The sequence below is a fragment of the Rhinolophus sinicus genome, chromosome 3 (assembly GCF_057876585.1).
Source record: "Rhinolophus sinicus isolate RSI-liver-muscle chromosome 3, RSI-T2T, whole genome shotgun sequence".
NCBI lineage: Eukaryota > Metazoa > Chordata > Mammalia > Chiroptera > Rhinolophidae > Rhinolophus > Rhinolophus sinicus.
This window is the reverse complement of record NC_142503.1, coordinates 193,031,939-193,056,867: the sequence shown is the minus strand read 5'-3', so window position 1 is coordinate 193,056,867 and position 24,929 is coordinate 193,031,939. Positions and strand designations below refer to the sequence as shown.

At 52.6% G+C, this 24,929-nt stretch overlaps 2 protein-coding genes across 5 annotated transcripts in view; one reads left to right on the top strand and one right to left on the bottom strand.

Annotated features, from left to right (window-relative positions):
• The window catches only part of DDX24 (DEAD-box helicase 24), a 24,469-nt gene extending 10,635 nt beyond the window's left edge, over positions 1-13,834 (top strand). For 3 of the 4 annotated variants that reach the window (XM_019745690.3, XM_074326999.2, XM_019745696.3), the window contains 4 exons: positions 72-147; positions 2,546-2,734; positions 4,074-4,203; positions 5,707-6,202. In XM_019745690.3, coding sequence (XP_019601249.2) covers positions 72-147; positions 2,546-2,734; positions 4,074-4,203; positions 5,707-5,978 — 667 coding nt within the window. In that variant the 3' untranslated portion in view covers positions 5,979-6,202. Of the gene's footprint in view, positions 1-71; positions 148-2,545; positions 2,735-4,073; positions 4,204-5,706; positions 6,203-10,737 lie in introns of those variants that run through there. The other variant, XM_019745704.3, reaches the window with a different exon arrangement.
• On the bottom strand, positions 11,152-24,929 carry OTUB2 (OTU deubiquitinase, ubiquitin aldehyde binding 2). Its single transcript, XM_019745762.3, has 6 exons — positions 24,734-24,929; positions 18,407-18,502; positions 16,895-17,013; positions 13,014-13,098; positions 12,282-12,476; positions 11,152-11,358 (listed from the first exon to the last, which is right to left on the bottom strand). Exons 1-6 carry the CDS (start codon positions 24,734-24,736, stop codon positions 11,152-11,154), a joined length of 705 nt encoding a protein of 234 aa, XP_019601321.2. The 5' UTR covers positions 24,737-24,929.

The window sequence follows — 24,929 nt, the reverse complement described above, 5'->3', positions numbered from 1 at the left end:
GAGTACTCAGCAGGTGGGAAGAATTTGATTAGTGATAGGTGTTACTAATGAGCTTTCTTTCTCTACCACAGTTGTGTTCTCCTGGCAACAGATGTGGCAGCTCGGGGCCTGGATATTCCTAAAGTCCAGCATGTCATTCATTACCAGGTAGGGACATCAGGGAACTTGTAGGCATCTCCCAGCATCAAGTGGGGAATTTTGAAAGCAAAGATGGGGGGCTGGAGGAGGAGCTGTCGGTCCCGAAGCTGCAGCAGAGAAGATCACTGACGTCTAGTGGCTGGCCAGCTGCTGCCGCTTCTGGAACACAGTGGTGACACTTATTCTCATAACCTCTAGGTAGTGTCTGATGTCAGAGAGCCTGGCTGTCTTTGACTTGGGCAAACTACATGATCTTGGCAGGTGACAGTCTTCGTTTCCTCCATGAAATGGAGATAAAAAGCTTAGCATGTCAAGTGCTTACCTTGGTGCAGAGAAGTAGAAGACTGTGGTAGGTAAGACCTGCTTCGGCTTAAATCCCAGCTGCGTAACCTTGAGCAAGTTCTTTGGTCTCTCTACCTCAGTTTCCTCATTTGTTAAATGGCAGTTATTATAGTATCTACTTCTAAAGTTCTTACTAAGTAAAATAAGTTATTACGTGTGAAGAGCGTAGAAAACTGTGTAGCACACTGTAAGCACTTAATGTTAGCTGCTGTTGATAGCGACATTAGTGCATGCCCGAGTGAATATTAGAGGGTGGTGGGTGGAGCCACACTCCTGGGGTTCGATGCTTGTTGGCTGCTTCATAGTTGGCCAGCTTTGGGCATGTGACCTAGCATCTCTTGTTTCAATGTCATTGTTTGTAAATGGAGTAATGATGCTACCTCCCCTGTAGGGTTATTATGAGAATTAAATGAGCTAATGGCGATGAAGCATTTAGCACAGTGTGAGTACTCAATAAATGGTAGTTATTCTGGCATTACAGTGCTTCATGCTTTAAAAAAAATTTTAGGGTGTCAATTCAGTTTAGCAAATCTTTATTCTTCCTCTTTTTGGTGAAGAGGCTGGGTCAGCTGTGTGAAATACCCAGATGAGCAAAATACATTTCCAGCCCCTAAGAACTAGGAGATCCTCCAGAGGAGATGAGGTGACGACAGCCGTAATTTAAGGCAGAAGATAGTAGAAGGTTACAAAATACAATGGGAGAGAGAGGTAACTGCTAGTTTGGGAGCTTGGACAGTGCTTTCTAAAAGATACTGGGCATTTAAGGATGGAGAGGATGTGGGCATGCAGAGGTAGGACAGGAAGGAGGAAAGAACACGGGAAGGGGGCAGTGGCTGAGAATGAGAGGAGGTGTGTTGGTAGAGGAAACTGAAGACTGGCAAGCAGAGTTCACTTCTAGCACCATTATAAACCATTCATAGTGGTGCTTGGAGCACTGCATTGGAAAAGATATTGAGCGTTATCTGGGCTCAGTGCAGAAGACTGTTCTTGATTAGTGGTGTGTGCCGTGAGTGGGGAGGGAGGGGTTGTAGCGCCCATGCCACTTTGTCTGTGGATGACATGTCCAGTCTGTATTGGAGGAGAGGCCGCGTAGCCCAGGGTTAGCATGGACTTTGGAGCTGGACTGCTTCAGGTCGAATCCTGGCTCCGCCCCTTAGTTGGATAACCTGAGAGGAATTGCTTAATATCTGTGTGTTTCAATTTCCTGGTCTGTGATATGGATCATCTTAAGAGCATCTTTTTCATGTTATTGTGAGGAATAAATGGAATAATACATGCAGAGTGCTTAGAATTGCTTGGTGCATTGTAATTAAAATGTTGGTTATGATTAAAATCATCGACCATCCATGCAGAGTTAACGAAGAAGCAGGGAGTTTTTAGAGGGGGTATGATGGTGTAGGGACGGCCACGAGAGCAGTTTCCAGGCTCTCGGCCTCATGTGGAAATGTGCTGGCTCGGTTGTTGGATGACCATCAGCTGTGACCAGTTGGCCATTAGCCACTGTTGTTTTGTATATAACTGCCGTAGCTGCGTTAGCAAGTGGGGTTAGCAAGCGCGGACGGCGGATTGCAGGTGGTACGGGTTGTGTGTTCCTGCTTCCTGTGTCTCGCCCGGCCGCCAGTGAGAATGTAGTGGTATAAACCCCCATCTGTGGCTCCATTGTTGTTGCTTTTTGGCCTCAACGTCTCCTCCGTTCACCTGCCGGGAGCGGGAGCTGAGACCCTGTATTACAGATGGTCAGAGCTCTGACTCAGGAAGATGATATTGGCAGCTTTGGGCCGGGTCAGGGAGAGTGGGGAGGATTAGAGACCAAATGAGAAGTGGCTGCCATTTTCCACTTGAGTGTCACGAGGGCCGGAACCAGGACGGGCCTGGAGGGCGGGTGTACACAGTGAGCCCGCAGTAAACCTGGGACTGAGGGAGAAGGGCTGGGTCGGGCCACAGTGCTGCAGGGGCTTCTACTGCCTGGCTGAGGGGGAAGATCCCGCATTGGGCTGCTGGCCCTGAGGGGAGAGCAGTGTTTGCTGAGGGCCACATGTTGACCTCCCAGCTCCTCCTTTGGCAGGTCCCTCGCACCTCAGAGATCTATGTCCACCGAAGTGGTCGAACTGCTCGTGCCACCAATGAAGGTCTCAGCCTGATGCTGATTGGGCCTGAGGACGTGATCAACTTTAAGAAGATTTATAAAACCCTCAAGAAAGATGAGGACATCCCACTGTTCCCTGTGCAGACAAAGTACATGGACGCCGTCAAGGTAAAGGAAGTTAAAAGCCCAGGGCTGATAAGGGGAGGGACTGTACCTCACCTTGGAAGTAAAACCCCTGGAAACCAAGTAATGGTTCTGCCAGCAGCTAAACAGATTCATTTTTAAAAAGGGAGGGGAATGGGGGCACTGTACCTGCGATGAGGGAGAAAGGGTGAGTGGCCAAAAGTGAGAAGTTTTCTTCCTGAGCGCCTTTTTCACTGTCTGCTCCTAAAGCCTCCACCACCACCCCCTCCTCGGGACAAGGGCAGTGGGCACTGCTGCCTGGACATCCCATGGGATGGTTGTAGGCAAATGAGGTCAGCGTGTCTTATCTAGGCAGACACTCAAGGTTTGTCACATTCCTAAAGCAGATGCTGATTGGGCCTGCTTATAATATAACCCCAAAAGCCAATAATTCCTACTTTTGGGGTTATATTTTATCTTAGCAGGCATTCACTGAGTGGGTGCTACCTACTGTGGGCTAGAGTGTGTCAGGTAGCAAAGTGGGGTGGATTTTCCTCCGCAGAGGTCCCCTGGCTTGTGAGGTAGGCCAAGCCCATGCTAACGTTCAGGTACTGGGGACTGGTGGGCACCTGGTCATACAGGTAGGAAATGAGGTTCCCTCCGAGCTTCCTGCAGGCCGAGATGTCAAAGGTGAAGAGGAGATGAAATTCCAGTAATTGAGGGAGTGAAAGTATGGAACAGCTCAAGGACTGTTGTCTCCTCAGGCTTAAAAGGAATGTTAGCCATGTGGGGAAATACGGTGGGAGACGAAGGTAGGAAGTTGGAGATTACAGAGAATTCGCAATAGTAAGGAGGATTAGGGGCCACCTCGCTTTTCTTGACCCCTTTCCCCCACATCACAAGATTTTTTTTGATTTTTTTTTTTGGTGTGTCCTGTTACTGAGGTCTGACTACAACACTGATGAGAGGGAGAGTTGAAATGTTTTTGGCAAAGGACAACGTGAAAGAGGGAAGGCAGTTCTGTGAGTTTTTTGTCCCTGCGATTGAGAGCTGGAGCCTAACTCAGGGCCGTTGGGGTGTTTCAGAGTCTCAGCTCAGCTATGGAAGCCAGCTGAGGTGCCTGGGAAAGCGTTGCCTTTGGACACCTGTAGATTGGCGGTCTTACTGATGTGGGCCTACAAGGGGAGCTGTTCAAGCTTGTTGTTTGGAAAGCTGATTCTTGTGATTGTGTGTGTACACACTCACATGTAGCGATTGCCATCTGCGTTTTTATCAGAGACCACTGATCTCAAGAGTGTTTTAAAAAACACAACTTAAATGAGACTTTGTTTCCCAGAGGCCTGAACCCTCAGTCAGATGAACACTTTCTGTTCCTTTCTTCCAGGAGCGAATCCATTTAGCACGACAGATTGAGAAAGCTGAGTATCGGAACTTCCAGGCTTGTCTGCACAATTCTTGGATTGAGCAGGCAGCAGCTGCCCTTGAGATTGAGCTGGATGAAGAAATGTACAAGGGTACGTGGGGGGCTGGATGGGACTTGAGCAAGGGTACGTTCAGCTGTTTTTGTTTTTTTTTCCTTTGTTTTTCCCTTCAACTTTTGTTGGAACCTTCTCACTACCATGGGTCCTGTCAAAATTGGCAAGATGCCTTTCCTTCTTTGTGACAGGCCCTAGTTCCAGATGAGCCTGAAGCCCTCAGCCTTTGTTCCCTCTGTCTCGTCTGTCTGGAGCCTTCAGCTACGTCCCTCTGTGGAGAGGCAGTGGGGTACAGTGACATTCGGGCAGGCTCTGCAGCCAGACCGCCCGTGTTTGAGTGCTGGCCATTCTCTTAACTGGCTATGTTACCAGGTCAGGTTTTGTAATCTCTTTTGTCTCTAGGCTGTCCTCATATAGAAAACGCAGGTTGTAAAGCACCTACCTCATGAAGTTGTTGTGAAGATGGCGTGAGTTAATGAGTATAAAGTGCTTACAGCAGAGACTGACAAGTAGAAAGTGTTTGATACATTTCAAGTTACTTACTGTCATTATTTTTACTACTACACCTGTCTTCCAAGCTAACGAAGCATCTCACCTGATCTTCACAGTCTCATGACATAAACAGCAGGAATTATTATCCTTTTTACAGGTGGGAACTAGAGGCTCACAGAAGAGAAGCAACTTGTGCAGAAAACAGCTTCACCACCTACTCAGCCCTGACTTTGAACTTGGGCCCGAGGCTAAGGATTCAGGGGTGAATCTGTGTGGTCCCTGCTCTAGGAAAGCTCCCGAGTCTAAGTGGTAGAACCACATCTGGAACTGACAATACCAGAGTTAGGTCCAGCGCTCTTGCCAGCCCACAAGTGGGCAGCTCAGCTCAGATGTTGGCATCTCGGTGCCAAAGCCAGCAAACTCAGAGGCAGACTTACTGCTATCTGCTCAGCATGGAAGCCAGGAACCAACCACTGGGCTTGATGACAGTGAGCTGGTCCTCCTGGGGGCTTGGGCTTGGGGCCTGAGCTGCAGCTGTATGAAGCCCTGGCTTCTCTTCCTGAGGCCAGGCTGGCGTGGAGTCCTGTGGCTGTGCCTGCCTCCACTTGTGCAGCCCCAGTGCTGGTGAGAGGTGCAGGAGAGCTGGGCTGCATAGACGCTGCTCACCGTCTCCTGAGGGGTTTATAGCTGTTGAGTTGCCAAACCCCAGGCAGCAACTGGGTGGGTTGTGGAAAGAAAACAGATCTTCAAGTCCAGAGACGTGGCTTCTAATCTCAATGTGACAGCCAGCTCTGTGACCTCTGAGTTTCCTGGACTGTAAAATGAAGATAACTCCTGTCTTACAGGGGTTTTTGAGGCGGGAAGGACAGTGGCCCGAGTTTCCCTCCTAAACTGTGTTAGTTAGCCGTACTAGCTTTTGCAGAGAACTTTTGAGCCCCGCCTCCCCAAAAGTTCCAAAGCAATTTTCATCACAAGTACTATCCATCAAGAGAAACCAAATGCTTCTATAAATCATAGTCAATAACGATCTATTTTGTATTTTGTTTCCAGGAGGAAAAGCTGACCAGCAAGAAGAGCGTCGGAGACAGAAGCGGATGAAGGTCCTGAAGAAGGAACTGCGCCATTTACTCTCCCAACCACTGTTTAAAAATGACCTGAAAACCAAGTACCCAACTCAGTCTGGCAAGCCGCCCGTGCTCATGCCTGCCCCCCGAAACGGTGCGTCTGCTTTGAGCTGCCTCTCCAAACAGAAGAAGAAGAAGCAGCCAAAACCAAAAGGGCAGCAGCAGGAAGAGCCACAGCCAAGTACAAGTGCAAAGTAACAGGTCAGTCTGCTGGTGACCCCACGTTGTGTATGTGTGCCCTGGTTGTATGGAAAACCTGGCCTTTCCTTCCACACCGCCCCAGTCACGGGAGAGACTGTGCAGGTTTGTGTTGTTGTGGAGTCAGAGTTCTGTGCAGCAGCTTATGTACTTCTGTATTTCAGTGTTTACAGGCTTCTTGTGGATTCAACTTGTTTTCCTTATTAAAAACAATAGAACCAGCACGTCATCCTGTGTTTTTAGCCAGAATATGGGGGACACTGTTATAGTCCTCTGGCTGCAGGGCGCACGTGGGGTGCGTCTCACCCCACTGGACGGTGTGGATGGAGGAGATCACTGTAAAATCACTTCTGCCTGGTCCTCAGCTGTGTTCCTGCCTTTCCCCAGACAGAAGCAGAGCAACTCCTTAGCTCTGCTACTCGCTCGCAGCTCATCTGAGTCACCCCGAGAGGTGGGCAGGGAACAGGTCCTCAGGTTCCAGGAGAACACAGGCCTCCTTAATATCCCAGAGCCACTTGTGGGGAAGCCGGGAACCGTGTGCTGAGTCTAGGGGTGAGGCACTCAGGATGTGGCCCTGGCCAACTTCTCTGGCCTCGTCTCTCCACTCCCCTCGTCTGTGACAGAACTGGTCGCTTCCCTTGTCCCGAGCCTTTGCATAAGCTTTTCCCTCGGCCTGATTGCCTTTGCCATCCTTGAGCACTGCTTCATGTTCTCTAGGTCCCTGAGCCCCCAAGAAAGTGCAGTGTCCTGCTGTGGGCTCCCGAAGTACCCGTGCTTACCTTCTTCACGGTACTTGCCACACTCGTGTTGTCATCTGCTCTCATTTCTGCTCCTTGAGACAGAGGCTGTTTTATTACCACTTGCAGCCCTGCAGTTTAAGTCAGGGCTTGTAAATGTGAGTTGAGGGAACCGATGACTTTCCGCTGCCACCCCAGCTTTCTCTGCGTCAGTCTGGACGAGTAGCCACAATTGCCACAGTCATAGGGTAGGATGGCAGCACTATTCCCTCAGCTCTTCTGCGTAACTGCAACAGGGTAGTTGGCCTAAACTCGGATTCAGGTATCACCGAGTGTTGAGCAAGTACCAGGCACTGTTAGTTACTGTAGTCACCGTTTTGTTTCCATCAAGGCCCTGAGACATAAGTCTTGGTATCCTTTTTTGTAGTTGAGAAAGCTGGCACCGGTTAAGATTTGCTCAGGATCACACTCTGCCAGGTGGCAGAGCTGGACATAGAACCTGGTCCTTTCCTTGTGGGCCCGGGGCAGACAGCAGTGTTGCCAGGGACTATCTCCCCAATGACATAGTGACCTGGGGAGGAGAAGCCGAAGAAAACCGCCCTAGTCTATGAGGTCAGCTCCTGAGTGACAGCTGTGGGCATGGCAGGGGATTCTCCATTTTCCAAACGATGCGTGGAGATTTAAGGCAGCTCAAGGTCCCTTAGCAGCACCTGAGCCAAGAGAGGCCCGATCTCATCACCTGATGTCCGTTGGCAGCCTGCCCTTCCTCTCTAACAGCAAATTCTTCTGTTTTTGGTGGGGTGATATGTTAAGGGGGGTAGGTTTTCAAAGACGAGGCCAGCCTCCCAGGCAGTCCTGCTTTCTGACCTGGCGTGAAGTTCGCGTGAGGCCGTCATTCCTTGGCTGCCTCTCGCCCAGGGGCAGGGCTTCCTGAGTATCTGGACCTTCCACAAAACAAAGAGCCCCCCAGCTACTCACACACAAGCCCACCGGTACCAAACTAAGAAGCTAGGACAAAGGTTGTTACGGAAACCAGTTTAATGCTAGGAAGACGTTTTCAACGAAGCTGCCTAGGGAAGCTGTAGGGTCTGGCCCACGTCCCACAAGACCTGGGGCCCTGGGCAGCCACTCACTGAGCCACACCCCCACCCGCATTTCTCCTTAATGTGGGACTATGTTTGGTGCCCAGACCACTGTTTGGGAATCCACAGAGCCACTGCCAAGATGACACGTCCCCCCCGTTGCACTGTCCCGCTACTCCCCTTGGGAAGTATCCCATTTGTAAAACACTACGTGTCAGGTCTTGTAGATGTTTGTGCACATAACTTCGTTTCACTTTAACCAATAATCCTGTGGTATGTAGTTATCGTCCCCATTTCATTAACGTGGGAAGTGTCTTGACCAAGGTCACATAGCTAGTAAGTGACAAAGTCAAGATTCAAACCCAGGCTGGCTCCAAAGCCCCTTTGTGCTTGGAATAGGAACCTAGTCAAAAGCAAGCACAGTTTGTTCTTTTTGTTGCTAAATATTCCCACTGATTTATAAAGTTTCCTTTGGAAAGATAGTGATAAATGCAATTATAAAGACAGACTCTCACAGCAACTTTCCTTCCAGCTTTGGGTCTGGAACGCGGTGGCTGCGTGGGATGGGGTGGAGAATTACCCTGAAGTGTGAGTGCCAGCACGACTGGCTGCTGCAGACGAGCAGGGTAACTCCCATAGACGATGGTGTTTTAGCAAGTTACAGGCTGTCCCCAGCCTGAGACTTTTTGACTGCACGGCAGTGCACAAGTGATACATGGGTTCAGTAGAAATCGGAGTTCGAATTTTGATCTTTCCCCAGGCTACCAATATGTGGTAAAATAACTCTTGTAATGCTGGGCAGCGGCTGCAAGCTGCAGCTCCGGGCCAGCCGCCAGTTCAGGAGGTGAACTACCAATGCTCTACAGTGGACTCTCGCCAGCATTTTTTAGATGCTGTATTTTGTGTTTTCTTATCCCATCATGTCTATAAAACACCCACCTGTGTCTCTTGTTGTAAGAAGAGGAAGGCAATTTTTTTTTTAACTTTTATTTAAGTGTTTTTTTCCAGGACCCATCAGCTCCAAGTCAAATAGGTGTTTCAATCTAGTTGTGGAGGGCGCAGCTTGCTGACCCATGTGGGCATTGAACCGGCGACCATGTTAAGAGCACAGCGCTCTAACCAACTGAACTAACCGTCCGCCCCCAAGGAAGGCAATTCTTGAGATGAAACTCAGGGTAATGGCCCAACTGTTGGCTAATGGAAGTGTTCTGAGCATGTTGAATGCAGGCGAGGCTAAGCTGATGTTCGATAGGTGTATTAAATGCATTTTTTACTTCAAACATTTCCAACTTAGCATGTGTTTATTGGGTGGTAACCCCGTCATAAGTGCTAGAGCATGTGAATTCTGCCACACCCCTTTCTCTGTAGTGCTTTCTCTTAGAGATAAGATCTGCGGGAAGGGAGCAATGGTTTGGATTTGGCCAGTGGTTTTTGTGGAAAAAAGGGAAAGCAGAGGTTAAGAGCATGAAAACAACTTGGCCTACCTCCCTTGGGCATTCTGACTCTAAAGAGATAGGCTCTCTCCTGGGAAGAGGGTCCCATATGAACACTGGTGGGCCCTGAGGCCTGGAAGCACAGTATACGCGAGTCTCACAGGGGATTTCTCCAGCCAGTCTGCCAAAGAGAAAGCTCTGCTTTTGTGAACACTACACAAGCCGCAGATGCAAACGTGGCAGCTAGTGCTACTTGTGCTGTGCTTGAGAGCCTGGCTGGGGGCCCAGAACCCATCTCACAACCCATCAGAGCAGCCAGGCACGTTCAGCTTGGTGTCATGTGTGCCTGCCCAGGAACGGGGGTCCTGACACTTACAAATCATGTAATGTGTCCCCCCCCTTCCAGTGTACTGTCACAGACCCCCACACTCCGACCCAGAGCCGGGTGGGACACTGAACCAGTTCACATCAGGGTCAGATTTATATTCCTGTGGAAAAGTGACATAATCACTTAGCTTGAGCCCTTGGCTTCAAATTCAAGCTGAGGGCAGGATGGGAACGTGGGGTCCCTGCCTGGAATTAAAGCACCCTGACTTCTGTCTTCGCAAAAGCAGACAGCTGACGCAGACCTGACATTTGTGTAGCAGGACGTGGAGCAGTCTGCTGTCAGTCTCCCTCGTGCAGTCTGGCCATCGGCAGACTTCCACTGCAGCACCAATAGAGTCCAATAAACCCCTACAGACTGGAACCTGTGAGAAGGCCTTTGATTAAGGAAGTGCCCCACAGGGCAGTGCCACACCCTGCAGTCTCCATTTCCTCCCACAGAGCAAGAGAGCGTGCTAGCAGAGCCCCAGGCCAGCCGGGCTCTTCGAGGTCCTGAGGCAGCAAGGTGAGGAGGTGGTTAAGGGGCACGTCCAGGTGGAGGACTGAGGAGGGTGCCAGCCAGGGCTCTTGTCGCCCAGGCAGTTTCCACCACGGAGGTCTTCCCCCACTGCCAGTTTCTTTGGCTTGCCTCTGTTCTTGCCCACCTCACCTCTCGCCAGCCCATAAACCAAGCAGAAGTGGGAAAGGGGAGAGAAGACAAAGACAATTTGCAAAACTTATCTGCTCCTCAGCTGGAGTCTACGGCTACACGTGCCAGGCTCCACATGGCTGAGGACCGAGATTCTACTTCCAGGTTATGTTGGGGATGATGAAATCGCTTCTGGGTCCCAGACCCTCTGTTTTGAGTCTTTGTCCAGGCAGTGCTGGCCCTGAGAGAGGTGGAGGAGGCCCCCAAAACTTCAGCTTCCTGCTGAAGGCCCCTTTCCAGACTTTGGCATAAAAGGCTCCTTTCCACCACCGTCATGAATGTTTGGAAGCCCTCACATTCACGTGGCCTCAGCTGGCCAGCGCTTCAGTCAGCTCCCCACCAAGTCCAGTCCGGCAGCTGACTGGACATGACTGTGTTTTATAGAACTGGTAAGTCGCTTAAGACAGTTGACCTTGAGCTTTTCCTCCCCTACAGAGAGCCACTGCCCCTGGTGAAGAGAAACCAGAGGACCCTGGTTTGTTTCGTTTGTTTTATAGAACAATAGACTGTCCACACTGGTAGGAACCTCCTCCAGATGAAGAAACAGGTCAGAGTAGGAGGTGACCTGCCTAAGGTCTCAGGGAACTGGGAGTAGAGCCAGGGATCCTGGCTTCCTAGCCAGGAGTTAGAAAGCATTTGCTTCTCCGTGAAAATAAATACTAAAAATATTGCCAAGTTACCACACTCCATAATTGGTAGGCCTCATTTCCAGTGACTTTGCCCAAAAGGCTGTACATTTTCTGTTTTCTAACTACAGTCTAAATCGCTTAAAAAATTGAAAAGCCGGAATGTTCCATTCAGAACGCAGTTCCGTTAGGTGACAGGTTCCACTGTGTGGCCTAAAATTAATCAGTGTTTATCAGCTGCATAAAGAATGTTGTAGTGGGATGTTTTATAGAGCAGGTAAACAGAAGGGACGGCAGCCTCGGGGAACACGTGGTGGTTCAGGGCCGTGTCCATCTCGTCCACGTACTCCACCTGCAGGGCAATGTTCAGTGCCTGAGACAGGGCCGTGATCTGGATGTGGTCACACTCCATGGCCATGGGCTCCACTTCCTGCAAAGGTCACAGTGAAAAACCCCGTTTAGAAAGGAGGCACAGCAGAGGACAAATGAGAAGTCCAACCCTGGCTTTCATGGTCCTGGGTCGAAGCCTCTGTACTGGGAAATAAATCTTCACAACAACCCATGAGGTAGGTGTGGACACACCCATTTTACAGAGGAGGAAATTGAGGCTTGGTGAGGAAGTAACAGCCAGAAATCACTAGAATTTCAAGGCCTGAATCTAGATCTTTTTGATTCCAAACCCTCGAGCTGTTTGTGAGAAGAGGATACTATGAGGAATCTGGAAAGGGGCAGGAATTTTTCCGCTTGGGCTTACTAATGCACAGAATCAGAATCTCAGAGCAGGAAGGGACTCTATCATGAAGGGATGTCAAGCTTAAGTGCTTACAGAGGGCCAGGCAAGTGAGTCAGGATGCTGGAGAGAACGGGGAAAGGCAGAGATGGCGCGAGCTGGCAAGTATGTCCTACTAACTAGAGCAGCTGCCGCGTCGCTCCTGCCGATGGCTGTCATGCAAGAATAAGGCCTGGGAACTGGCTCTTCTGATTCTTCCCGAGAAATCCCGATTTTCACATGAAAACTGCCCAATGTGTAAATGTTGGCAGCTCTTTCAGATTAATGCCTAACATCAGAAAACACATCTTGAGGCAAATGTGACTCCGGGGTTGCTATTCCTTAATTATGTTAACAGTCCAGTCCAAAGCCCTTATTTCTCAGATGGGAAATCTGAGGCCCAGAAACGGAAAGTGACTTGCCCAAAGCCACACAGTTCAGGGAGCTCATGTAGGATGTTTTAGAGGGACACCCAGGTCCCCTGGCTAGGGATGCTGGTGCTAACATGTCCTAAGGGGGATGAGGAGGAGCAGAGCCCAGTGCTGCGCGCTGAGTCCCCACAGCTTGGGACCCTGCGGACCTACGTGAGTGCAGAAGTCTTTGATGTCCATCTCCTCATCGATGAAGTGTCGGAAAAAGTCTGCGCGGTTCCTGATGAAGGCGGACGTGAGCAGGCGCAGGAACTGCACGATTCGGTCCGAGGCGCTCTGGTCGTTGAACGCCGTCAGCAGACTGGACACCGAGCCGTCTTTCTCCACCAGCTCTACCGCACTGTAGAACTGGACCCCGCCGGGCATGAGCCGGGACAGGCACAGGCAAGACCCCTCCCTCCGAGGGGCTCCCGCCACTGCACTCTCATTTTAAACCCTCAGGCTGAGACACCAGAATCAATCAGATCCCACCTAAGGCTGAGGAATAGGGTTAGAAGTACTTTGTAATAAGAGCCTTAGCCCGGAGACAAGTCTAGTAAACACCAGTTGGGGTCTCCCTCCAGCACCATCTGGGTGGGAGTTTTATTTAGAGATTCAGAACTGAGAGTCTTCCAACCGCACCTCCTTCACTAACGGGGTGGAGAGGGAATAGGGTGAAGGAAGCTGAGGGGAGGTCTCCCGCCTGAGCTATGGCCCTGAAGAAGGGAGGGCAGGGCCCTGGGCTCCCTTTCCCGCCACGGTCCCACAAGCAGGAAGCAACCCTCAGTCCTTTGCCAGCTGGGAAGAGCAAGAGGCACAACCACAGAGCCACGGGCTGTACAGAGGCTCCAGCCAGCACACTCCTGTCTGCCCTGGCCCCTGAGCTGTCGCACCCGGGTAACTTACAGCGTTAAAGAAGTTTCGGAACTTGTGCTCCTCAAAGCCGGCAACCAGAAGGTCATTTGGGGTCTGCAGTACACGCTCTTTGAACCTAAGGGGGTGGGTAGACTGATGCTTATGGGGAAATACAGGGAGCACTGCTATGATTGTCAGCTGTCACCCCACTTTCACCCACTGTCCCCCACACCACACACCTGAGAAGGTGTATGTCACCAACGGGTGAAGGACTTCCCTACCTTGCCACATGGACCACCCACTGACTTGTTCTGTCTTCCTCATGTACAATCCCAGGGGGTGGGTATTACACCCGTTTCACAGATGAGGTAATCCCCACCCACTCCCAGACATGTTGAGTCTACCTTTCAAAGGTCTGTTGGGTCTGTCCCTCCTTGCTGTCCCCATGGTCCCTGCCTTCTCCTCACCAGCTCTGGCCTGGGCCATGCCCAGCCTTCCCTTGCTCCTGGTCCCTTGTCCATAGGGACCTCTAGAGTGACCTACCGCAGCCTTCTTCCTTAGCATGCGCGTCCAGGCAGGGCCCCTACCTACCTCACCAACCTCATCTCTAGGCCCGGCCGCCTCACAGCCTTCCTCCCACCCCACAGCCATTCCCCATCCGCACTTTCACCCTTTAGCACCCAGTGTCTCCTTGGCCAGGGACGCTCTTCTAAGTGGTGTGCTAGTGATGGTTTGTTCCCACTCAAAAGAGCTAATTAATTGTTACATTTTTTAGAACTTTGCCAGCCGCGTGTTAAAACACAGCCACTATTTAAAAATCAATTTATGTAAACTCACAGTTAAATTACAATAAAAGATAAATATTCAAAACACATCATTCCTAATTGTTTTATTACCGTGTTTCCCTGAAAATAAGACCCAGTCGAACAATCAGCTCTACTAATGCATCTTTTGGAGCAAAAATTATAAGACTCGGTCTTACATAATATAAGACCAGGTCTTATATTAATTTTTGCTCCAAAAGACGCATTAGAGCTGGTTGTCCAGCTAGGTCTTATTTTAAGGGAAACATGATATTATCTATGCTTTTACGGTTATCTGTCTATTGTGTATGTATGGTAGAAATTCAGTTTGGACTAGAGTGTGTATTGTGTATCTCCTCCCAACTCCCTGCTCTGTGCCCCCATGATGGTAGCTTGAAAATCAGTCATGACGGGTATTTACACCACAGGAATCGACTAACAGCACAAATCGGCCTCCCCACCCAAGGCCATTAAACCTTCGCCAACACTGAGCACCCCTCCAGACCTAATCCAGTGGGCCTTGCGTTGTCAGTGCTGGGCAGCCCCTGCTCCCACTGCAGGCCGCCCAATGGCACAGCCTCATTCTGGGACCTGTGCTGGTACCCTGGGGGGGGGGGGCATGGTGAGGAGCCCCACCCGGCCTCTGGCCCCAAGACAGCAGCAGAGATGAGATACAGACCAGGTGACTATGGTCCATGGAGGGATACATCCCACGCAAGAAGGACCACGTGAACAGGCTTGGGGACACCAGCTGGAATGAGCAGAAGTACAACCCATGCCCCGGGAGGGAGGCCAGACCCCAAGGGAGACACAGGAGGGGAGTTTTCACAAGGGACTAAAGAAAAGCCTGGAGAGGCCTAGGTGCCTTGTTTCGGGGGAGGGCATGGAGCAGAAACAGATCTAGACCGGAAGGTGGGGTGTTTTTGCCCACAGGCAACCTGGTATCTAAGTGGTTTGGCCAGGGCAGCTGGGAATGAGCACTGTGCTGGCAGCCGTAGCCTGTTCCATCACTCAGGCTTTGGGCCACAGGCTCTGCTTCTGTGCAGTGTGGGGACGGCACCTCCAGGAGGGCTGCTGTGAGTCCCTCTGGTCACTTTGTCCCTGTGAGGCTATGATGCACAGAGCTCTGCCCCCCCTCTGGCTTTCCTGCCCCCGTCGTCTTGCCCTCCCCAGCCACCCACCCCTGAACCGCCAAGGCATTCCCACATTCATGTCTCACCAATGACTGCTGAGCCCACTGTGCCAGGCACTTGGGACACACAGGCCTAGTCAAATGGGGGCAAACACCCAGGCCAGAGCTGGCCCCCACAAGCTGAGGGGAGGGATTATGGCAGTGGGACTGGGAATGTAGGCTCGCAGCCCACACCGGCTTCAGTGTGGCCCTGTGGACAGGTCATTTAGCCTGTCTAGGCTCAGTTTACTCAACTGTAAAATGGGGTAACACCAGCCTCGCTCTCCCATGCCTGCTGGACACCCCTGCTCGGATGGCTCACAGATATTTCAGATTTTGCATAGTCAAAATGGAGCTCCGGACCTTCCCAGTCTCCCTTTGCAGCAAGTGGTTTCTCCGTCCTGATAACTCAGGCCAAACCCCTGGCAGGCATCCTTGACTCCCTCTCTCTGGAGGCTCAGGCGCCATGTACCACACCTGAGCTGTGAGCGAGTCCTGTCGGCACCACCTCCACGGGTATGGAAGCTGACCACTTGTCTGCACCGGCTCATGCCCCCATCATCACCTCTCTTCCGGGTCTCTCCCTGAGCACATCCCCTGCTGCTGCCTGGCTGCACCTGCCGGGTCTACCCTGCACACAGCAGCCAGCAGGGCAGCCCCTTGCTCTGCTCAAACCCTCTGTGGCTCCATTTCATTCAGGCTGAAATTCAAGGTCCTGAAAAAGGCCCGTGAGGCCCTATGTGACCTGTCCCCCTCACCTCTCCAACCCCTACTTAAAGCTGCAATCCCCTACCCCTGGACAAGCTGGCCTCCTTCCCTGCCTTTTTCCCACACTTACCACCATCTGACACCAAATACTGTTTGTATGTACTGACCACCCTCTCCTGTTACGATGCAAGCGCCACAGGCAGGGAGTTTTGTCTCCACTGCTGCATCCCCAGGGCCTACAACAGGGTCACGTGTGGCACCCTGCTGGGTGATGTCTACAGGGAGGGAGGGTGCTTTGGAGGGAGGGTACAGGGTACAGACAATAGAGCAGGCAAGCTGGGGACAGAGACATGGGCTGGGCTTTGCTAGCATCACCTTGCTGAGTCCTCACAACCCCCTGAGCTATGCAAAATTACACACTTTCTACAGATGTGGAAATGGAAGTTCAGAGAGGTTGGGTCACTTGCTCAAGGTCACACAGCAAGTAAGAGCGAGGTTTGACCTCAGAGCCCAGGGTCTCTGCATAGCACAACTCCCGGGGACACTGGTGGTGGGGGAGACCCCTGCACTGTACTGTCTGAACCTGCAAGATTGTAGGAAGATGAGGGAGGAGAATGACTTGAGACAGCTGACTCCCGTCAAAAGGGGCTGAGCCAGTTTGTCATTCAGGAAATGACATGAACGACTCATTCAAATTAAGGAACAGGTGGCTTAATTCCTATCCCCTTTGAGGGAATCTCTATTTGGAACAGGAGATAATGGCCTTAACCTAGCAATTCTCAACCAAGGTTGCCTTTCCACCCCCCAAGGAGATACTCAGCAATGTCTGAAGACATTTTTGATTGTCATGACTTGGAGAGGAGGGTGCTCCCCACATGTAGTGGGTGGAGGTGAGGGATGCTACTAAACGTCCTACAGAGCACAGGACAGCCCCACAAGAAGGATCCTGCCCAAAATGTCATTAGCGCCTCAGAGAAACCTGCCTTAGCAAAGGGGTTCTAGCACCGGGTCCACAGATCAACCCCGAGTGCTGTGACTCTTAGGTCATGGGTGCCATCCCTGGCTGCTTGTCTGCCCCCACCTCCAACACAGCGGGCAGCTAGGCATCCCTGAACATCCACACTGCTGCCAGGCTGTCCTCCAGGTTACTCTGGGTTAAGGAGGTTATGCCAAGGAAAAAGCCTCAGGGAGAGCAAAGAACACAGCCTCAGAGCCAGGAAGCCCACCCAGCGGCCCCTTACCCCACTCACTTAAGGATCTCTCTGCTCTTCCCCAGCAGAGATTCCAGGTAGGCATAGCCCAGAGCCCGGTAGAAGCAGTTCCCATCCCCCTTGGTCTTGCGGATCGCGGTGAACCTTTTGCTGAGTTCCTGTGGGGGAGAAAGGGAAGTGTGGACGTGTGCAACAATATCCCCTTGTATTACGTCCTGTCAGGGCTGGCTCCCCACGTCCCCCAGGTAACACCTGCTCCCTCCTGTCAGACTACCCGCCCCTTCACAGTCTCCCAACTGTCAGTCATCCCACAAATATGAAGACACACCGACTGTGTCCTTGTGTCAGGCGCTGGGTGGTGACCCGGGCCTCGGCCCCACTCTCAGGCAGCCTACAGTCTAGGGGGAAAGATGGACAATTAGAAGATAGGGACAGAAGGACAGGGGAAGCACGGGAGGGGTGGGGCGCAGAGCAATGGCATTTACACCAGGCTTCAGAAGTCTGGGAAGGCTTCCTGGAGGACCAGGGCTCAGGAGCAGAAGGGGTGTGCATGGCAGGGGTGGCGTGTGTGAGCACAGGCAGTGAGGGGTGCAGCACGGCGGGATGGCAGGCCAGGGGGCTACAGAGTCGGCAGGAAGTGCCTGCTCAGACATATGAAGCAGTCTGGCCAGCCCTTCAAACATTTCTCAAAAGGTGTGGCCCACCGCATACCACCCCCTCCAGCTTTGCTCCTAGCTGTCAATTTCCCCCTGAAATGGCCCAGAGTCACCTTTGCTGCCTCATGGCGATACAATTGGGGTTTTGACAACGAGCGTGGTTTTCAAGAAGTCACACAGTTCCTGCTCCCACCATAGCCATGAGAAGGCTTGGCGATGACAGGCCCACCTGAGGCAGGCCGGTGGGGGGGGAGGGGCGCTCCAGGGAACAGAAAGTCAGTGTGCTGTCAGCCCTTGTTCCCGCCTCAGGAAGTGCTCCCTGCGGTGCAGCAGGCAGTCCCGCCAGCATGCAGAGAGGCAGACCCCTGCTGCCTGGCAGATGGAGCATGCCCAGGCATTTCTTGCTGTCCTCATTCTGGGAACTGTCCCTGCATCCTTGTAGCAAACCCGTTTTTGTAGCCCCGCTGGGGTGGGCTTTCCCTCCAGAGTGATTAAGGCTGTAGCTCACGCAATCAGCCTGCCTGGTTCAAACCCCAGCTGGTTCATGCACTAGCTGTAGGACCGTGGGCCTGCCATTTAATTTCTGTGCCTCGGTTTCCTCAGATGTAAATGTGGATAATAAAAGTACTGACCTGACAGTGTTGTAATGAGGTCCCAGTGAGTAAATAAAGTACATAGGATAGTGCCTAGCTTTTAAAAAAATTGTGTTTTTTGCAACTAAAGGATTTCTCACTGAGGCAAATGCCCAACATCAAACTATTCTGGGAGCCTTGAATTTGCCCAGCGGCCTGGTCCAAACGGTAAGCCTTTTTGCCTTCGAAGGGGCACCTTCTCCTCTGCTTCCAGCTCCAGCCCATGTAATCCAGGCTCCTCCTCTCCCAGCCCTCGGTCTCACCTGGATTTTCCTCTGGTAAATCCTGTTTTCAGGATGATCACGAAGAATTGACAGAATGTCACATTTTTCTGATATTAGGTTGAAAGATGTTTCACTCTGAAAGATAAAGCGAGGCTGTGACCATTTCAAAAGCAACTGATGGGCTTTCACCAAGTAGAAAGCCTCTGAACTGTGGTTACCTGACACGGGGACTGTGATCTTCCCACAAAAGGCACGGGTGACAACAGTACCAGGATCCTGCATGCCATGTTCCCTGGACAGGGAGTCAGGTCGGCCCCATCATGGAGGGGGTACCATCTTTTACCTGCCGAACTGATTTATCTTATAGAATATAATGCCTCAAACCTAGTGAACCTTCACGCTGGAGTATGACATGTCCCTTTGTCTCCTCTGTCCTTCCTGTCTCATTCATTCATTCCTTCTTTTAGTCATCCAACAATTCCCAAACATCCACCCTGTGCCAAGTACTTGCTAGAAATACAAAGGTTAGACCATCTGGCCAGGTGCACCACCTACTGGTGACAATTCATATTGCAGCCCAGCTCTGAGTCTCGTTCAACTCAATCCAGAGGTATTAGAAGCCTCCTGACCCAGAATCAGGACCTCAAAAGGGCTGAGAACTCGCCTGGCAGGAGCAGGTAATGGCAGCTGGAAGCTCCAGGGCTAAGGCAGGCACAGGAGCTTCCAACGAATAGCCAACTCCCACGGGCCATGTCTGGGCCGAATGCTTTTCCTGCCCCGACTTGGGGCTCAGACAAGTGGGAGATGCACCGCTGCCTCCAACCCACACCAGGAATGGCTCTGAGTTCAGCATGAAAATGATGTAAGAGGAATTGGTGTTAAACCACCTGTAGTTTATAATTCAAGATAAGTGGCCCTGGTACCTGCACACAACCCAAGGAGACAGTTCTTATGCAATTGTGCACAGCTGAAAGGTTGGCGTTAACTGGGATTTTTGTAAATGGAAATCCAGTTTTCCATCAATTTGTTGCCATCATTTTTGACAAAGTGTCGCTGGAGCTCATCACTTTCACTTGATGCCTCCAACCAAGGGCCTTACCGGGCAGCCTCTCAGCCTCCTGACTGACTAGACGATGACATCAACCCAAGACCACCGGGCTCACAGAGCAGTCTGACGTCACAAACCCCCTTTCCATCTGGAGAAACGTGGCTGGATTTGTGATGATTAGATTTCTGCAAAGCTCACCACCAGAAGCAATAAGGGACTTTCTAGGATTACCCCTGTCTCCACATCAGACAGACTCAAACTTCTGACAACGAGCTCCTGTGGCGGATTCCCGTACCCAGCACCCAAGGACAGAGGCAACGCGCTATGACTGGGGAGGGGCATTTCTGGAGGGCCTGGACCCCTTCCCATCAAAATCTCCAAAGCCACACAGGCCTCCCTTGGCACAGGACAGCTTGTCAAGCCATCTGAGACTTTCTGTTCACCTGTCTGATTCCCCAGGACCCATCCCAGGGCCTGGAACAGAGCAGGGGTGAGATGTTTGTTGAATGAATGAAGGAAAGCTACCTCCTTTCCACATCCTCTCACCCTCCATTATTGTCACGACCTGATGCCTCCTCAACAGCCAGGCCTCAGGCTCATGTCTCTGCCTATAAACCCCCCATCAGCGTACCCTTTAGTGCATCTGTGCCCATCCTTCAGCCCAGGCTCTGAGGCGCTGGTGGGCCTCTCACAGCCCCACCCCACCCCTGGGCCCCAGCAGGCCATGGCGGCCCTCAGTCAGCTCAACCTCCCTCTGAGGCCACTCTGCAGGGCTCCCCTGGCTGTGAGTCAGCCTCGTTAACCAGGCCCAGCCACCTAGAAGCCAAAACTATCGCGTGGCCTGACCTCAAGCTACCGACTCCTTCACAGTAGAGGCCAGAGCCTCCAGGCTCACCCACCAGCAGAGCAGGCCCGGAAGCCAGCCAACCTCCCCTCTCAGAAGGTCGCCGTCACCTCCAGAGGCTCCCAGGGGCTCCAGCCCTGGCCTTGCCTGCCTGAGTCTGGGGTCTCCAGAGTGGGCTGGTGCAGGGGTTGGAAGGAAATGCCCTTTTCAGTGGCTGCTTTAGAGTATGATGTCTAATACAAGAATATGTGGAAGGATCAAAAACTTTTTATTGGGGTGAGTAATCAAAAATGTGTGGAGGCCAAAGACATAGGGAAGCCCCAGGGCCCTGAGTTAGTTTGCTATTGCTGCTGTAACAAATTAGCACAAACTCGGGAACATGGATTTATTATTAGCTTGTGTTTCTGGAGGTTCTGGGGAGAACCTATTTCCTTACCTTTTTCAGTTTCTAGAGGCCACTGCATTCCTTGGGCCACGATCCCTTCCTTCCACTGTCATGTCTCCTCACTCTGACCCTCCTGCCTCCCCTTTATAAGGACCTTGTGATGACATCATCGGGCCCGCCCAGGCGATTCAGGGTACTCTTCCCATCTCAAGATCCCTAACTTCGTCACACCTGCAAAGTCCCCATTGCCGTGTGAGGTACCCCGTCCACAGGTTCTGGGAATTAGGACGTGGACATCTTTGGGGGGCTATTACTCAGCCCACTTTCTGTTGCTCAGCTCAGGAAATAGGGGAGACCCTGCACCTGGGCACCCACACGCCTTGCGTCAATTATTCGCTGGCCTTGCACAGACCCTGAACTCAGACACTGGCCCTCCCATTGGATACCCGGACACGTACAACATCTTCCTGGTGGCCTCTCAGAACTTTGTCTCCAGCCCTGCCCTCTCCCTGGAGTTCTGGGCTCAGTCAGTCAGTCACCAGCCACTGACATGTCTGACCAGCATCCCCAAATTACAGTGCCCCTCACTCCTCTCTCCTGCCACCGCTGCCTCCTCTCCCAGGTGTCCCCAGCTCCCCCAAAGACCCCTCCAGCCAGCAGAGCTCATACCAGAGACCTAGGAGTCCTCTTCCCCTCCTCTCCTCCCCCAACAGCTCTGCTCCTGGGTCCGGCCTGAGCTGCCACCACTCCCCCACCCGCCAGGTTGCAACAACGTCTGACCAACTGACTCCTGGCTTCCACTCCGGCCCATCCCGACCATCCTGCACAGAAGCCAGTGCAGGCTGTTTAACATGTCAATCAGATGATGACACGCCCTTCCTCAATACCCGCTGATGGCTTCCCTCACTTAGGAGGACAGCCTCCCAGGTCCTCCTCCATCTGGCCGTGCTCACCTCATTCTGCCTGAGCTCCCTACAGTGACCCTTCTTTGTGTCTCTCCAACAAGACACGTTTCTACCTGGAGGCCTTTGCGCCTGCCCCTCTGCTGCCTGGAATGCCCCTCTGCCTCTTCACGTCTCAGGTGACTCACCTCCTCGGAAAGCCTTCCCTGACCACTGTCTCAAGTTGTCCTTCCCTCAGCCCTATTGCCTGGTTTTATTTCTTCAGGCCATTCTGTAGGTTCACTCACTTGCACACTGTCTGTGTCCGTGCCCCAGAATGTCACCGCTGTAAGGGCAAGGACTTTGCCTGCCTGTCATGACCAGCTCCCCAGTGACGACCACACACTAATGCTCCACAAATGCATGTGAGTAGTGACTGAGCAAATGGATGAGCTGGTCTCAGACTCCAGCCTGGCCACTCCAGGCCCGTGTTCACTCCATTGCCAGAGAGATTGTCCAAGTCAATCATCTCTTGTCAAAAATATTGTATGGTTCTCCCCATCAGCAGAGTAAAACCCCAAACCCACAGTGCAGCTGGCAAAGCCCTTTACAGCACCTTCTGACCCCACCTACTTTTCCAGACTCAACTCCCTTACCTCCCGGGAGCTCCCTGTACCCACACAGACCACACTATCCTGTCCCAGAATATCCCATTCTGAACCATATTTCCAGGCCTTTAAGCGAGCTGGCCCCACCCTGCCTGGCATGTATTCCCCTACTCCTTCCTGAAGGATACATCCTTCACCACCCAGTTCCAAAGTCCTCCTCTATGAAGCCTTCCTAATACCCCCGCCCCAGAGTGCAATGGTACCCGCTGTGCTCCCCAAACCCTTGGCCAGACCTCTAAAGCCATGGTCAGTAGCTCAGGAATTGCTTATGTCCAGCTATGGCTTGACCAACAGGCATTTCGCTCCTAAGAGAGGGCTCCCCGGGTCTTTCTTATAAGTGCCCAGCATGGGGCCTCACTAGACTGTCTACTGGAGGCTGGTTGGACAAATAAAAACAAAGCACAGAAGGGCTCTGTGGTTATCTGTTTATGCCTGACACTCATCCATTCCCCCAACATTAAATGCACTTGGAGTGAACACGAAAACCTCACTACCTACAGCCCCTGCCACTGGCAGCCACAGGCCGGGACCTTGTCCTTCCCACAGGGTGCTGTGTCTTCTACCTGACTTTTCCTCACGCTTAGCCCAGTGACTGCAATGGGAAAGGAAAAAAGACTGTGTTTTCCAAGGACGTTTTCTTCTGCCCACAACACACACTCACCACCATCCACACCATGCAGCCCAGGGCCCATGTGGTGCCTGGCAAACAGCAGGTGCTCCATAAATACTGGGGTGAATGAAAGAGAACAGACCCTGCACAGCCTTTGCCTCCCATGATTCCCAGGGAGATGTCCTGCTTAGTGGATAAACCACTTCATCCCTCTCCAAGGCAGCCAAGACTGCCGACGCCAGGTGAGGGCTTGGTGCTTTCGACCCCATCTGCCATCTAGCTTCTGGTCCCGTGAGTCCATGGCAGACTGGAGGGCGGGGTCAGAGGCCTCACTGTGCAGCACAAAGGCCAAAAGTTGAGGTCCCAGCCCCACTGCCCCTGTTTGCTCTCGGCTATCCAGTGGTGACCAGAAGGCATGACAGCTTCACGATTCAGGGTGGCTAAACCCATTATTACCCCATCTCCTGCCACTCCCTAGGGGATGATGCAAACACCTGGGCCCCCTTCCAGGAGCAGTAGAGCCGGGTAAACCCTTGGGCACTGGGTAGAAGCAGGAAGCTGGTGCTTCCAGATGCCCCAGAGACCTGAGCCACACCCCAGCAGCAAGCTGGTTTGTACAGGACAGCCCTACTCAGATGACCCAGCTGCCTGTACCACATTCAGAACGTATCTGGCTATGACCAAGCTTTGACCCATGCCCCTGTCCAGCAGCATCCAGCAGTGGTGACCCATTTCCCTGCCCAGACTGGAGGGAGGAAGCAAAGCACAACCAGGCAGCTGTGCACACCTATTCCCAGGACTCTGTCGTCACAGGAAAAGCTGCCTCACCTCACGTGGTCCTCACAGCAGCCCATTGTACCGATGAGCAAAATAGTGCTTGGGAGGAGAACAGACCAACCAAAGCCCCAAGGGGTGGTGTAGAGATTTGAACTGAGGCTGTGTGACCCCAAGCCACCATAAGGGCCATCAACCCTTACACTCTACAGGATGCCTAGGGTTGAAAGGTTTCAGGCCTAGGGGGCTCAGGGTTGAAAGGTTTCAGGCAGTCATCACATCCAGTCCCCTCCAGATTGCCTGACTCCTCCTCCCCAAAAACCCAGAAGGTGCACTGATATAACACAAAGAGCACTGGACTGTGAGTCCAGAGGTTTGGGTTCAAAGTCCAGGTTCACCACAATCAGTCCCAGCCTCGTCCCTGTTTGGGCCTCAGTTTCCCCACCTGCCCAATCCCAGCATTTGGCCTGGCTCAGAGGTTCTCTGGGGACCTGTCTGCTCAGACAGGACTGAATCAGAGGTTCCTCTGGTTTCTGCTTTGCCTGAACTCCTAATCCACGTGCCTCTCAACTTGAGGCAGCCTCTCCACGTAGGTGCTAACTCCAAACCTTGTGTTGATGTGCAGGACAGAGAATGTTCAGTGTTCCGGCCACCACGCGTGCACCTTTAAGTCCATTCGTGGAGCTTGGGATGGGGTCTCTGATAGCTGAGCCGTCGGATGGGTGGGGCCGTGAGCTGCGGACTGGGGGGCTATTTAACAAATTGGGGACTACCCTTAGCCCTGGAGCCTCCCTGTCCTGATTTCAGTCGAGAGCGCCTACCTTGAACCATCACGGCGTCACCCTCGGGACACCTGGGATGAACGCGCTGGGGGCGGGAGGCCTGGGGGTCGGGCTGGGTCCCCTTAGCTGGGCATCCATGGTGGGTGGCGGGGCGCGTTCCATGCCCTGCAGGGCCTTCCGAGGAAGAACGCGAGCCCCTAGCATCCGTCCGGACTCAGTATTCCCGGGGTCCGGACGCCGCGGGTTCAGAACTGGAAGCTGAGCCTCGCGTTCGACCCCGGTCCCGCGAGTGCACAAGCGCCACGGCGGCGACCCCGCCTACCGCACCTCCCTCTCCAGCTCCCCTTTCCCCGCCTCCCCCCACGACCACTGACCATAGTGATCGGAGCTGTCGGGCCAGGTCCCGCCCCAGCGAGGAGCGATCCGGTGCGGGAGGGCGCCGCGGGAGCCACTGGCTGGTTGCGCCGTTGGGTCGGGAGGCGGGGGCCTCGAGGGCGTGGGGGCGAGCGGAGAATACACCCGACCGCTCCGCAAACCAGAGGCGAGACCTCCACTGTGTTCCAGCAAGAC